Source organism: Acanthisitta chloris, unplaced genomic scaffold (assembly GCF_000695815.1).
Source record: "Acanthisitta chloris isolate BGI_N310 unplaced genomic scaffold, ASM69581v1 scaffold3608, whole genome shotgun sequence".
In the NCBI taxonomy this organism is placed as follows: Eukaryota; Metazoa; Chordata; class Aves; order Passeriformes; family Acanthisittidae; genus Acanthisitta; species Acanthisitta chloris.
The window spans coordinates 18,821-32,947 of record NW_008687431.1 but is presented as its reverse complement, the minus strand read 5'-3'; the positions used below and the strand labels follow the sequence as shown (position 1 = coordinate 32,947).

The 14,127-nt window shown below is 49.7% G+C and overlaps 1 protein-coding gene across 1 annotated transcript in view; it reads right to left on the bottom strand.

Moving 5' to 3' along the window:
• Window positions 1-504: 504 nt before the first annotated feature.
• FHAD1 (forkhead-associated (FHA) phosphopeptide binding domain 1) overlaps window positions 505-14,127 on the bottom strand; it is a gene marked incomplete at its 3' end in the record, with an annotated part of 19,638 nt that continues 6,015 nt past the window's right edge. Inside the window, exons 7-23 of the mRNA XM_009080576.1 lie at window positions 13,710-13,814; window positions 10,238-10,309; window positions 9,132-9,356; window positions 8,718-8,837; window positions 7,771-7,908; window positions 7,401-7,508; window positions 7,123-7,212; window positions 6,714-6,943; window positions 5,931-6,046; window positions 5,091-5,250; window positions 4,679-4,787; window positions 3,316-3,511; window positions 2,866-2,993; window positions 2,437-2,532; window positions 1,444-1,664; window positions 897-1,059; window positions 505-611 (exon numbers count right to left, since the gene is read on the bottom strand). Of these exons, the coding sequence (XP_009078824.1) occupies window positions 505-611; window positions 897-1,059; window positions 1,444-1,664; window positions 2,437-2,532; window positions 2,866-2,993; window positions 3,316-3,511; window positions 4,679-4,787; window positions 5,091-5,250; window positions 5,931-6,046; window positions 6,714-6,943; window positions 7,123-7,212; window positions 7,401-7,508; window positions 7,771-7,908; window positions 8,718-8,837; window positions 9,132-9,356; window positions 10,238-10,309; window positions 13,710-13,814 (2,384 nt within the window). The remainder of the gene's footprint in view (window positions 612-896; window positions 1,060-1,443; window positions 1,665-2,436; window positions 2,533-2,865; window positions 2,994-3,315; window positions 3,512-4,678; window positions 4,788-5,090; window positions 5,251-5,930; window positions 6,047-6,713; window positions 6,944-7,122; window positions 7,213-7,400; window positions 7,509-7,770; window positions 7,909-8,717; window positions 8,838-9,131; window positions 9,357-10,237; window positions 10,310-13,709; window positions 13,815-14,127) is intronic.

Sequence of the window (14,127 nt, the reverse complement as noted above, 5' to 3'; positions counted from 1 at the left end):
CTGTATTCACACACACACACATATATACTGGGCTCACCACCTTTTCCATTGCCATAAATCCCACCACACTGTATGCAGCATGGACTACAGGAAAATAAAGTCTGACACACTGCATCCCACCATATGCAGCATGGACTACAGGAAAATAAGGTCTGACATACTATACAGTCACACCAGCATGCCCAGGAGCTACCAGGGGTAGGATACCAACAGGAGGTCCTCAAAATGCACTCACATCTCATGCCACCTCCACCATCATGAAGTCCACAGTGATGAGCCATTCTTACTGCAGACTATCACCTACTGAAGGCCCCTGTGGTGTTATGCAGCATGGACTACAGGAAAATAAGGTCTGACATACTATACAGTCACACCAGCATGCCCAGGAGCTACCAGGGGTAGGATACCAACAGGAGGTCCTCAAAATGCACTCACATCTCATGCCACCTCCACCATCATGAAGTCCACAGTGATGAGCCATTCTTACTGCAGACTATCACCTACTGAAGGCCCCTGTGGTGTCTCTCCCATGAGCTTCCTGTCTTGACAGCATCTGCCGTGTGCTCTTTGGCCTTCAGCTTGCCTGAGCAGGGAGGTTTCATGGCTCCAGGCTGTAAAACAGAGAGACAACAGGCACAGTGCTCACCTGTGAGAGCTTGGCATGGCTGACAGAGCATGACCTGCTCTTCTCCCTCACCCCAGTACATGGCCCAAACCCATTGTTGCAGCTGCCTCCAGTTTCAGCAGTAGGATGCTGCCACGAGGCTGAGCAGCAGGGCCCCAGGACCTCCAGCCTCTTGGAATGGTCTGACTGACTCCATTTGGCCTCCCAATAGACAGAGCTGGTTGTTGTATAAAGTGCAGGAGCTGGGTATTGCCTGCTCCTGTCTGCTCACCTTGTGCCTCTTGGCTGCTCTCTGCAGCCTCTTCTGGTCCAGCTCAAGCTGTGTCCTCTCCAGTGCCTCTCGCAGCAGAGCCTTCTCTTCTGCTTCCCTGTGTGCTTCATCTTCCAGGCTGGAAATCTTCTCCTGGCACCTTTGCAGGGACTCTTGGTTCTGCCTGTAAAAAACAGGAGGGGGTATTCTGTTTTTCTGTTGCCCACATCATCCCCAACCCCCAGGTGGGCTCTCCCACACCTGCCTTGGTCCTTCCAATACCATCCCTCTGCCCTAACTGATGCCACTGCTGTCCTATGCTCCAGCCACCACAAGGCTTTCCCATCTCTGACACTGCTCAACCACATTGGGTCCCATGAGGTACCATTGCTGAGAAGTGCGAGAACCTTTCCTCATGTCTCCTAATTTTTCATTTTTACACCATGGCCACACCATGGCTGGTTCCAGAAAGATGCAAGGGGTTTCATCTCTCCTTCCCCCAAGCTCCCCATCACTTGGCACCCCAGGACCAGGTCTCACTCAGAACTGTGACCTTGCCTTTCTGTACCTGAGCTGCTCCATGCAGCCCTCATACTCTTTCAGCAGTTCTTCTTTCCTTTCCAGGCGATTCTGGAGGTTCCTGATCTTCTTGTACAGCAACTCCAATGCATTTTGTCTCTGCAGTCCTGCTTCTTCCCTCTCCTCCCAAGGAAGGTGCTGCACAGGCTGCAATCCCGACAGCTCCTTCATCTCCATCAGGCTTCCCAGAGCACCGATTACATCAAGGTACTGTGAGAAGAAGAGGGAATGCATTATTTACCAGGTCTGCTGCATTCTAGCACACTGCTCAGCCATCTGCTTTGCATCTGCTCTCTGAGGAGATGACAATGTCCCAAGGAAAATGGGGTTTTGTTCCATTCCCACCTGCACAACTTATTGGGATTGGATTGTTTCCTTTTCCAAGATGACCGTTTTCCCTGCTGGATGTTTTCTGTCCTTTTTGGAGGGAAGAGACCCCTTTGCCCAAACATATCCCTCCTCTGGTAGCCCTCTCCATTGCTCCCCAGCCTCTCTTGGCATCTATGCATCCAACTCTGTCCATTGCTCCCCAGCCTCTCTTGGCATCGATGTTGACGGAGGTCCCTATCCTCACCAACTCTGCCAGATCAGCAGATCAACCCTGACTGCTCCAGGGAACAGTCCAAAGGCCTTTGGTGGGAAGAGGAGGATGTTCCATAGCATGTTCTGGGGTCCTGAGATGTGCTGGCAGACACTCATAGCATGTTCTGGGGTCCTGAGATGTCCTGGCAGATACCTAATGTGCCCTGGGCCATAGAATGGCTTAGGTTGGAAGGGACCTTTAAAGGTCATCTAATCCAGTCCCTCTGCCATGGGCAGGGACTTCTCCAACTGAATCACAGAGCAGTTCGTCCTCAATGCTCCTGCAAGCCCAGGTGCCAGTCACCTACTTCTGAAATGTGTCCAAACCCCATCTAAACTCTACACACACTGAGCATGTACGTATGCGCTACACGTTTTCCCACATCTATCCCTGACGTACCATCTTCTCCCCGAGGTCTGTTGCCTCAGCTGACTCTGAGCCTGCTACCCTATTGATGATCCTGAGAGAGAGCCCAATAGGAACATGACCAGGAACCTGCAGAGGCAGGGAAAGACCGATGGAGTCTGCAGATTATCTGGCTTTGAGTGCTGGCCTCAAGCCTCCCTTCCACCTTGTGGGAAAACCATGACCCCAAGCTGCCCACCCAGCTCAGCCTGTGGCAACCCTGAGTGACACTACTCCAATGGCACCAGGCAATGTGCTGGTCCTGATGGAGCTTCCATCGTCTCTGCCCCTCACACCCTGCCAGGCTTTACACCTCCCCCTCTCCCCCTGGCTTCTTATCCCTGAAAGCCTACTTCTCCCTGTGCCAAGAAAGACTTTTCCAACAAAGCCACAAGCATCACAAACCACACTCAGCCTCCTTACCTTGCCAGCCTTCAATTTTGTTCCCACCATGGATGTTGGTTCCATCTCAAGACCAGTTTGCTGGATTATTTTCTCTGGCATATCTTTTGTCAGGATCACCGTTGGCTCCAAACTTTTCTTCATGGCAGCTGGAGGCAAGCAAACAACCACCAGGCTGTTCCAGTCTCCATATGACATGCTGTGGCTTCCCTACCTCAGCCACTTTGAGACTGGGCAGCTTTTCCCTGTGAGGTGCTGAGGCACTGGCACAGGTTGCCCAGAGAAGCTGTGGCTGTCCCATCCCTGGAAATGTTCCAGGCCAGGTTGGATAGGGCTTGGAGCAACCTGGACTGGTGGAAGGTGTCTCTGCCTATGGTGAGGGATTAGACCAAGATGGTCTTTAAGGCCTCTTCCAACCCAAACCATTCCATGATTCTAATCATTCCATGATTCTAGGAGAGCCCTGCTCACCTGAGCACTGCCTCTTCTCCAGCATCTTTACTCTCTCCCGGAGCTCAGCCAAACCTTCTTTTTGGCGTTGGATCGTTTCCTCATGCCTGAGGCCTCTGCATTTCGCACCGAGGTCAGCCAAGTCTGATGGCAGCTCCTGGAAAAAGTAACCCAGCTGGTTCTCACTCATCTGGCTCAGCATGAACTCCACTTGAACCTGGATTAAAAACACAGCCTGGCTGCCAGGCACTGGTCACTTGGCACATGCAAGAGCAAAGTCTGGGGAGCATCTGCATAGATTAATAAGAGCCTCATCAGAGATCCCTTCCCTGCTGCACTGTGCCATGGTGACGACATGAGCCCCACAAATGCTCCAGGGAGTCAGGACTGGGATAGTGCACAGCTCTGAACAACAACATTGGCATTTTTTTCTTGCCCTTTGCACTACCACAGAGCATTTTCCACCTATGCACAAACCCTGATACACTCTGTAGACTGTGTTCCTACACCATCTCGGCCATTATTAAGCAACACCTGTGCACACAGACAAATGCACTGCCCTTTCCCAGCCCTGTCCATAACCCTGCACTATGACAAACATCCAAAAACCCAGGATGGGGTTGGCATGGCACCCTGCTGCAGACCCCCAGCTCTGATCTGGCTGCTATCACCCCCCTGCTCTGTCCAGCAGGACACAGATTGCTCCTGTAAGGCACCTCCAGCACTTGGTGCTTTTCCTCCCCATCATGATATGTGGAACAGGATGGGTGAATCCTCCCACCCGCTCATCAGCTGGCTGTGAGTCACTGCCCAGCACTGCTGGCTGCCACTTTTGCTGTACAGAATGTACAATTCCTGCAGTCCCTCCATCTGCTGCTGCCACCACCTGTGAGTTCTTCCCTTTTCCAGCCTTGGGGAAATCAAATAGCAATTTGGCACAGGAGAATGGAAGTGGGTTTTTTTCCCCATCCTGTGCAACAAGCTACCCCAGTTCCTGCCTGTACAACCCTAGAACTGCTTCTGCATCACCTGTACAGCCAGAATCCATAGCTTCACCAGCTGGGAAAAGGAGAGAGAGCTGCATGTTGCTATCCCCTCTAATTGCCAATTAACACAGCCATTAGCACACACAACAGTTGGCGGTTCCAAAGCTCTGTGCAAACAGCAGCTCATTATCCAGCAGTGAGCCTCTGTGGGGGCTGTGTTGGCTCAGGGGTTGTGGCTCCTAGTCATCCTGCCCTCCAGCCATCCTGCCCTTAGGCCAGAGTGGAGCAGCAAAAGGCTTGACCAGGTGTCACCAGGTCTCACCGTGATGCTGAGAAACACCACGTGCCACCAATGCTCTTGGCAAACCCACATGTCTGTGGCCTCCGTGGGGACTTACCCTCTGTGAGGCTTCACCCACCTCCACTGGTGTCCTGGGAGTATTCTCTGGCTTTTCCACTGTTTGTTGGGAGGCATCTCTCAGCACCTGGCAGTGGGCTTGGGCTTGTCTGTGCCAAGAGATAAGACCTTATGGGACCCCAAGAGAGATGAAAGTGACCTGAACAGCTTGGGCACCCACTGATGACTACCACGGTGTGGGTGGGAACACTCACTTAGTTACAAGTGACTTAGTTACACATCCACTGGCACAAACTCCACTAAACCCCTGGTTTGGTTCCCGTGGCACTGCCACAGAGCTGAGCTCCATCCTGATGCTCTCACATGTGCTATTTGCTCTGGGAAGAGCCCTAAAAACCATCAGCTGCTGGAGACCTGGCATTGGTGAAGCCTCAGGTCAGAGCAGTGTGTACCTTAACTGTTCAGCTGCTGCTTTCAGGGCTCGATCCTTCTCCTCCACGAGGCAGGACATCTGGGATAACTTCTCCCTGAGCTGGTTTACTTCCCTCTCCTGGTGCTTCAGCCAGCACTGGTTCTGCTCCAGCTTCACCTTCTGCTCCTCACTGAGCTCCCCTAGGCACAAAACAGCCTCGTGGGATGCTGATTGCCTCATCTCCCAGTCCTGGGGGATTTGCAGCTGGTGTTCAAAGATACATCCCCTTTTCCCTCATGGAAAATGGCAACAACAATAGGGTTTGTCCCTGCAGAGCCCTACCCTGCCCTTGACAGCTGCCCTCAGATCCTGGGCCATGCCAACAGGACATCCTGGTTTAATAATCCCAGTCTCTGTGTGGGCATATGCCAGGGCATTTCCTTGCTCAGCAATTTTCCTTCAGATTGGAGAACAGGTCACCAGCATTTTCTGACTTGCAGCCTTTGACCTCCCCACATTCCTCATAGATTCTGTCACCCTGCCCATGGAGGAATTCCAGGCAAGGCTCTCCCAGTCCACTGGTTTAGGATACCTTCAGCTCCAAGGATCTCACCAATGGGATTTTTGAGAAAGATGGTCTCACTTTTGTCCACCTGATCTTCCTTTGTTTACCCTCCTTGCTCACCATCACTGCTATTGCTTAGCCAAGGACAGGAAGGAATTCACCTCCTCTAATGGCCCACCTGCTTTGCTCCCAGCAGGACAAGAGCATTTCTGAGGATGGTGACACCAATTTCCCATGACCTGTGTGTGCTCACTACACTGTCACTGCTCGGAGGAGAGCTGAGATGATTGCAGCCACACAATGCACATCACCCACCTCTCAAGTCTGACATTCTGGCTCTGGTTTCTGACAGCTCCCTGGTGAGTCTCTGGATGACAACCTCCTTGTCCAGAAGCATTTTCTGTGCCATTGCCAGCTCCTCCTGCAGTTTCCTGGGGAAGATCAGTGCAAATGTCACAGCTCATTGGGAAGTGTCATTTCACAGAGCCTGCACACACCTTCCTGTGCTACATCTCCTGATTAACATGCACATCTTGCTTTTTACCTGCATTTTGGTCCCCTGGGATCACCTTGTGGCATGAGGCTGGTCACTTTGCTCACTTTTACCTGGTGCCATCAGGATGGGATGGCAGATCCTCACATGCTGCTTGGCATCACTTTGATGCTCTATGCTCTTAGGACAACCTTAGCCTAGCAAAGGAACTAAAGAGTCCCATCCTAGACTAAAAAGATCTCAGGACAAGTTGCTTTGGTCTTCCTTAGGCTCTCCCAGTGGTTCATGCTCTTCTCAGACCCAGATCACCATCAGCAAGCTCAGCTCACCTCAGAAAAACTTGTGACTCCATGGCAGGACAAACCTCCTGCCAAGCTCCCAATGCCAACCTGGGGGCACCACGCTGAAATGCTACAGGGCAAAAGAAAAAAAGGCCAATCACTCCTCTGTAACAATTACATACTTGTCCTGCTGCTTCTGCTCCATAGGGACACCTTCCACTAGACCAGGTGGGGCCCATCCAGCCCAACCCTACTCCTTCTCCATACACATTCCATGTTAACACAGCAGATTCCTGGGACAGGCATAGCCCACACAACCCTTACCAACCTTCCATTTTTTCCACAAGTGCTGCCTTATCCTCCTCCAGCATCTTCTGCTGCTGAGTGGCCTCCTGCAGCCTCTCCTCTAAAGCCATGATGGTCAGGGAATGCTGTTTGCTTTGCTCCCTGTATCCTGCCACTTCTTCCTGCAGTTTCTGCCTCTGAAACTCGTTCTCCTCCTGGATAGCCTTGACCTGCTCATTCTGTGTGAGGACCTGCTGCTGTAACACCTCCTGGGAAACAAGATATGGGAATCAGTTGGAAGCACTGGTGGTTTCCTTTGGGATCAATGATCAGCATCATCTCTCTTGACAGCTGGAAGGACATAGGGAAGGGAAGGATTTCAGGGATGGGGAAGCCTTCTTCACCATCACTACATCCTCCACCTGCACACAGGAGCTGGTGGAAGTACCTGTCTCACAGTGCTTTCCTCCAGCTTATACAAAGCTTCTCTCAGTTTGCTCTCTGTCACCTCCTGCTCCTCTGTCTTCCTTGCTGTTGCCTACATGAGAAAATTAGCAGTAATTCAGTTAGCCAGGAATCCTCTTTTCTCCCTGCAGATATGAATCTGTGTGTTTTGGGGATAACCCTCACTCCACTGATTTAGGCTCTTGGAGCATCACACTACAGTGCACTTTCCCACTGCTTCATTCCAAGAATGAACTGTTCTGCTTCACCTTCCCTTCTCACCTCAGCTATGCTTCTCAGGTGGCTTTCCAGCTCTTGGATCTTCTTCTGTTCTTCCTCCATGGATTTCTTGCACTTGATCTTCTCCTCAGCAACAGCACTCTCCAGAATCTGAGAATCAACAGCCCATGGATTAATTCAGGAAAAAACATACCATTAGGCAAAAGACATCAGCTCCAAAGAAGTAAAGCAGCCAGGAGGGTCACTGCTCTGGAGCAGGGGAGGTATCCTCTTGGGATCCCTTTGGACACCTGGGAATGCACCCAGACAGTTTGGAGCTAAAGATTCCTCCTTTCATTAGCCAACACTCTTATAGACACCCATTTTTCCTGCATAACATTCCTTTTCCAAACCACCAACCATACCACCATACCTCTTTGTTCTCCTTGTCCTTTTCCAAGATAATTTGCTGGATTTTTATCTCTATGTCTTGCTCATGTTTTGCTTCCAGCTCCTTTGTGTGCTCCTGCAGCAACTCTGCCTGTGACTCCTGAAGTCTCTCTAATTGCTCCTACAGGGAGACACCAAGGTGTTAAAGGAAGCAGCAGGGCAAGAAATAAACCTTTTGTGAACATCCACTCACAAACAATTCACAAAAGAAGTGTCCCCTCCAGCCTTGCTGCATTAGGGAGATGGATATGCTGACAGCAGGTTCCATCTCCCTTCCCTTGCATTTCCTGCAGACCTTGGCTATTGCACATCCCCAATCCAGGTCCCACACTGCCTCACTTGGGATTACCAACCTGTTTACCCATAGAAAGATCCCAAATCCATGTGGTTTATGTACATAAATATTTCTGTACCTGCAACATCTGATTCCTCTGTGCCATTTCCTGACTCTTTTCCAACAAGCTCGTGAAAGCAGACAACAGCCCTGCCAAAGGCAACAGAGCCTCATTGTGTGGGGTGCTCATACACCTGATATTAGAGATATTAAGGAAAATTTCTTCCTGAAAAGGGTGGTCAGGCATTGATTGGAACAGGCTGCTCAGAGCAGTGGCTGAATCACCATTCCTGGAAGTGTTCAAAAGGTGTGTGGATGTGGCACTTGGGGATGTGGTTTAGTGCTGAATGTGCTGCATTAATGGTTGGCCTCAATGACCTTGGAGGTATTTTCCAGCCTCAAAAATTCTGTGATTCTGTGATTCTCTCCCCAAGCAGTGGCTCACACTGGATTTTTCTCCATTACATCTGTCTAGCTAGGCTATGAGATTGTTCCCAGGGACACCCAGCAGGACACAAACCTTTGCTGGAGGTGTGCAGGTCCATCCCTGCACTGGCCAGGAGCTGCTCCACACCCTCCAGCCAGCACAGAGGTACATGTGCCACTTCCACCACTGCTGCCTTGATGGTTGAGATGGATTGGTCCAGGCACATTGCCTCCAGCTGCCCCAGCTCCTCTCTCAGGTTGGTGCTGCTACAGGAGCTCCTCAGGCAAGTCTGGAAAAAACAGAACTGGTGGGAAACCAGCCAATCTCCACAGTCAGTGGCTTTCAGCGACTTGGCAAATGACACAACCTCTCTAAACATCTCAGGCCAGGCTGGACAGGGCTTGGAGCAACCTGGTCTAGTGAAAGGTGTCCCAGTTCATGGCAGGGAGTGGAATGAGATGAGCATTAAGGTCCCTTCCAACCCAACTCACTCTATGACAAGCTCCTGGATCTCTGGGATGACACTTTGCTTCAGGCATTGTATCTTTGCTCTGTCCAACAAAACCAACTCCAACACCTTTACCTGGACCAACTCAGGCCACCAAAACACCCTGTGCTGCTGTCTCCCAGCTGCCACTTTGTCCTCAGGACTGACCTGAAGCTTCTGCAGGGAGTTCTTGAACACCTCGATGTTTGCAGACACCTCCTTCTCCTTCTTGATCCTGGAGCTTAGCTCCTCCTGCAGACACTTCTCCCTCTTGCAACTTTGTTGGTTCTCATCAGAGATCTGCCTGACCTTCTCTATCACCTGGCAAAAGCAGGCAAAGAAAGAGGAGGAGAAGGCACTGACTCTCAGTGCCCCACAGACCCTTTTCCAACTGAGGGACCACAGATGGTCTCAAGCAAACAATGACTGAGACTTGCTGCAAACTGGTAGCTATGTCAGGCTCCTTCCTGCTGCAGCCCACTGACTCCAGCTTTGGGAGACAAAAAGGACTGTGTCTCCTTCACATCATGGAGAAGTGACATTAAACTGGTATGACTCCTCCTTTGGAGAAGCTTGGATGCTACCAACCCTAGTGCACCTAGTGCAGCCATTCCCCAAGGGCTGCCTTAAGCCACTCTGGATGTTGGAGCATCGACATGAATTTGCCTTAAGCCACTCTGGATGTTGGAGGCACTGAGCATCGACATGAACTGCTATTCAACTCACCTGCTGCTCTGTTATGGATTTCCCTGTGCTGCCTGCTGCTGTTGGAGAACACACTTGCATCACTTGGATCTTGAAGGACTCCAGCTGCAGCAGGGATTGACACAGGAAAACAAACATCACTGAGAATTGATTGATCATTGATATTCAGCATGATATTATCAGCAAAGGGCTGTCCCTATGCAGAGCAGCATTACCCAGGGAGGGAGGAGAGTTTACATGAGTTCCAGACAGCGTAACTAAGATTATAGAGTGCATTTCTGTATCCTATTAAACTGCTCCATCTTCTACACTGCTTACACAAATCCTGGGGATAAGCCTATTTTTCTGCACCCGCCGACAAGTCAAGTCCCATGCTAGGGTTTGGTGCTCAGGACTCTGCATTTCTGTTCCAGCACCACGTTCTTCAGCATGGGAAGTCACATCCTTGTGCTGCCCATGGCCACAAAGGTGATGTTGCCATCCCTGCTGCTCCCTACCTGCTGCCCAGCTCGTTGTATGTCGGCTCGCAGCAGACGCTCCCTGCGCCCCATCTCCCTCAGCTGCTCAGCCTGCAGGGGAAAGCCTGAGGAAAAGTTGCACCCAATTAGCAGAAATGTAATTATTTTTTACCAACTTTGTGCTTTATAGCAAATGCTGGAAATGAACAAACACCAGAGAACTTTCTTTTGCCTAGGCAACAAGTGAGTCCCCAACATCCTTCACTACGTTCAGTTCCCTGCTTCTCTTCCCTTCAAACCCCACTGGGTTTTGGAAATGGATATCAAGGACATAAGCACCATCCTTTGCCTTTGCTTTTCCCATTACCTGGAGAAAGTGACTCTGTGGGATTTGGCTTGGGATTAGTGCAGAGATAAAGATAGGGGCCCAAATGGGTGGGTAGATGTCACCTTGCCCTTTCTATAGATGGAAGCACCCGTGGGAAGAATATGGATCTGCTTCTCCTAGAAAACTTCTGATCCATCCCTTCAGCAGCAGTTCCTTTTGAGAGAGAGCTCTAGGCCTCCTGTTGCTGTTGATTTCATGAAGTAACTGCCATGGAGCTTAAAAAACCCCAATCCAACCTCCCCTCCTATGGAATACACAAAGCTCTGATCTCCAGTAATCCAAAGCTGTTATGTAGACATGGGCTAAGGTGCATCTGGAAGCTGCTGCTCTGTGGCCTGCAATGCCTGGAAGGTGGAAATTGTCCTTGCTTTAGTGGTTCAGGAGATAGTGCATCAAGGGTTCTTAGAGTTGGCCTTGGTCAGCTTATTTCTGAAGGGATTGGTGCTGGAGAGGAATATTTTGCTTTGGTAGCTTTACTATGCAGAAGAAAATGAAGCCCTCAAAACATTCCTAGTAGGAGAAAACTCCTCGTTCTGCTGGTTGATGACAAGTTGTTTTAGCCACTCTTTTTGTTAGCTACGTTGTGATGTAAGGAAGATGCTTTAACTCCATGGTGGAAAAGAAGCTCAGTGGATATGAACATCCTCCTTGAAATGCATCTTCAGTAGTAACCTGTCTGTTCAGGTTTTTCGTTGTGTTTTTCACTTTGAGCTGAGTCACAAGTGATTAACCTCAGAAGCACAGTCCCTGGCTCGATGGCAGGTTCCACTCTGCCCACAGCAAGGCAGCTGGGCTGCTCAAATGGCACAAAACAAAGCATGGAAGAACAGCTTTGATTCATGAAATGACCTGCTCCCCTCCATGAGAGATGAGGCTCCTGCTTAAGCTGCTTTGACACCCAAAAATCCTTGAAACATCACAGCTTTCCCCATCCTTTTCAGAGCCCCAATGGATGTGTATGTATATATATTTACTTACTAAAAGAACCCTATCTGGCTTTGCTGAACCTGATCCAGCATTTCCTTAACTCTTGGGATTTGCTCTTGCTCAGTTCTGGAAAAGGCTGGATTTGCAGTGGGTGCAGCATAATGCTCAACTCTGTATGAACTCAGAGCTAAAAGCATCATCAATTCCATTTGCTATGGATGAAGCAACTTAGATATATCTGGAAAATGAGAGAAGGAGGAATGGGGGAAAAAACAAATCAATGTTTCATGCCACATCTTTCAATGCAGCAATCTCCTAGCTCTCTTTATTCCTGTCTTCCTTGGTGTTAAACTTGGTGTTTTGTGCTGTAGGACTGAGAATGCTCTGCCTCATCAGGCTGCACAGAGTGTACTGTCACTTGCTTTGGTCTCACAATGATGTTGGAGGTCACATTAGTCATTTTATGTCAGTGATGTGCAGTTCATTTGGAGAAGGGGGAAAATACACAGAGTTCTGTTAGAAACAATAATAAATCCATCATAACTGTCTTAACTTCATTTACAGTTTAAATGAGAGTGTCAGGAGCTCTTAAAGCTTTCTCAGAATCAGTTCCAGACAGCACTGACCAGAGATTGTGTGTAAAGCATCACAGAATAGCTTCTCCTTTGGCATTTATTTCCTCTTCTCTTTAGCCCTTGCTCCATTCTTCTGATTCTTGTAGCACATCAAAGTCTTTCTCCTGTCCCTTCTTGATATGTGGGTTAATATTTTCTTCCTAACGTTATCAAACCTTATGTGGCTGAAACAATTCAGGCTCCAAGATCCATGTGGTTGCACTGCAAGATTTTGCATGCTTAACATAGCGGTTTTTTTCCTTAGAAAAGTGCACAGCTATGGAAAACACCTAGTGCCCTTCACTGTTAGACCCTGTTGTTGCATTGAGGAAGCCTTAAAGTTGTAGCAGCACCAAACTTTGTTCTAGGCTGCAGTGATGTGATAATAGATGGAGAATGAGAGGTACCCAACATCACTCCTTGGATTCTCTCTTGCAGGGAGAGAGAGCTCAGCTTTGCTCTGGTGGCTGCTGCATGAATTTACCTTTGGAATGGGGAAGTTGCTCACAAGGAGTTGCTTGATGCTCCCCCCAAGCTGCTGTGTGTCTGGGAGGGTTTGTTCCGTGAGCTCTTGGAGTCTCCTGGAAATGGGAGAGGCAGGAATGGCTGGACACGGTGTTGGTGTGTTCTGTTTGCTGTTCCCTGCTCAGGCTGGAATGTTAGGGTGGTTATGAATAAAGGGAAAAAAGATTAATAAAGGAAAAGCTGTTGTAAAGGAGGATTCCTGGTGAGTAATCAGATTAGCATATGCACTCAAACATAAAGCCAGATATAAATCCCATCCTGGTTTATTTTTTTTCCCTTCCATTTTCCCTGGTGGTACCATTGAGGAGGAAATCTCAGGGGTCTGAGACTGGGACAGATATCTGAGGGAGTTTGGGGAAATATTTGAACTTGTTATGCCCCTTACACACTGGAAGTTTGGGCTGGGCAGCTCCAGCAAAAAGGTCTTTGTGTGGGTTTGCTCCTGACCTCGACTGGAAATGGCACAGGAACAGCTGCCCCTCACCCTCACATATTTTGGCACTTCCTGTCCTTGTCCCTGCTGGAAGCTGGAAGAAAAAGTGTCTGATTTTAGTTGTGAAATTTGGTTGTAGGAGGGATTAAAACGAGCTGGGATCTCTCCAGGTTATGCAGGCTGTGCTGGGCACAGGATGACTTCAGCTCCTCCTCCACCTGCAACAATGAGAGCACTGGGATCTCAGAGTGACACTTGAAAACCACACCATGGGCACTTTGACCCCAAGTAGCCACTGTTCCCATCAGACAACTCCAAACCTAGCTTTGGAATACCAGGAGACAGGCAGGCATCCTTCACACCACTTTTTGCCTGGGTTTGGTCCTGGGACATTGTCCATCTTTGACTTTCTCTCCCATTGCTTGCACAGGGCACTCTGCTACCAGAGTTATTTCTTCTCTTGGCATCCATGGCAGAGCTCAGGACATTTGGACCCCCTTCTTGTGCAGCCTGTGCTCCCAGGGATTGCTGGAACTCTTCCCACCCATCTGGGATGATGGGACCTGCCATGGGCTCACCAGGGCACACCTGCCCTCTGTGTGTCCCCCACAACCAGCTGCTTACCTTGGCTTTCTCAGCCAGCTGCTTCTGGCCACTCTGCTGCTCTGCACAATGCTTCTGGATCTCCCTCTGCAGCCCCTCCAGGTCCTGCTCCAGCTCCCTGATGCGCTGCAAGAGCCCAGGCATGGTGCTGGTCTCACCAGACAAGCTGGGCATTGCCTCTCTGGGTGACTTCCACTGCTAAGCAAGTTTTCCCCATCTAACCCACTTTGTTTACCCTGGCATTCCCTTCTAACCTGTATTTACTGTGGTTCTATCAGCTTAGGAGTAGAATTCCAATCTGATTTCTGCTCACATCCCCCTGCGTTGTAACAACCCTTACAAATCCCACACAAGTTTACGCTTCCCTGGGTGGTTATGCCCATTATGTGCCTTCCAGGACAGGAGCTGAATTCCAAACAACTCCCTTACAATGCCCAGT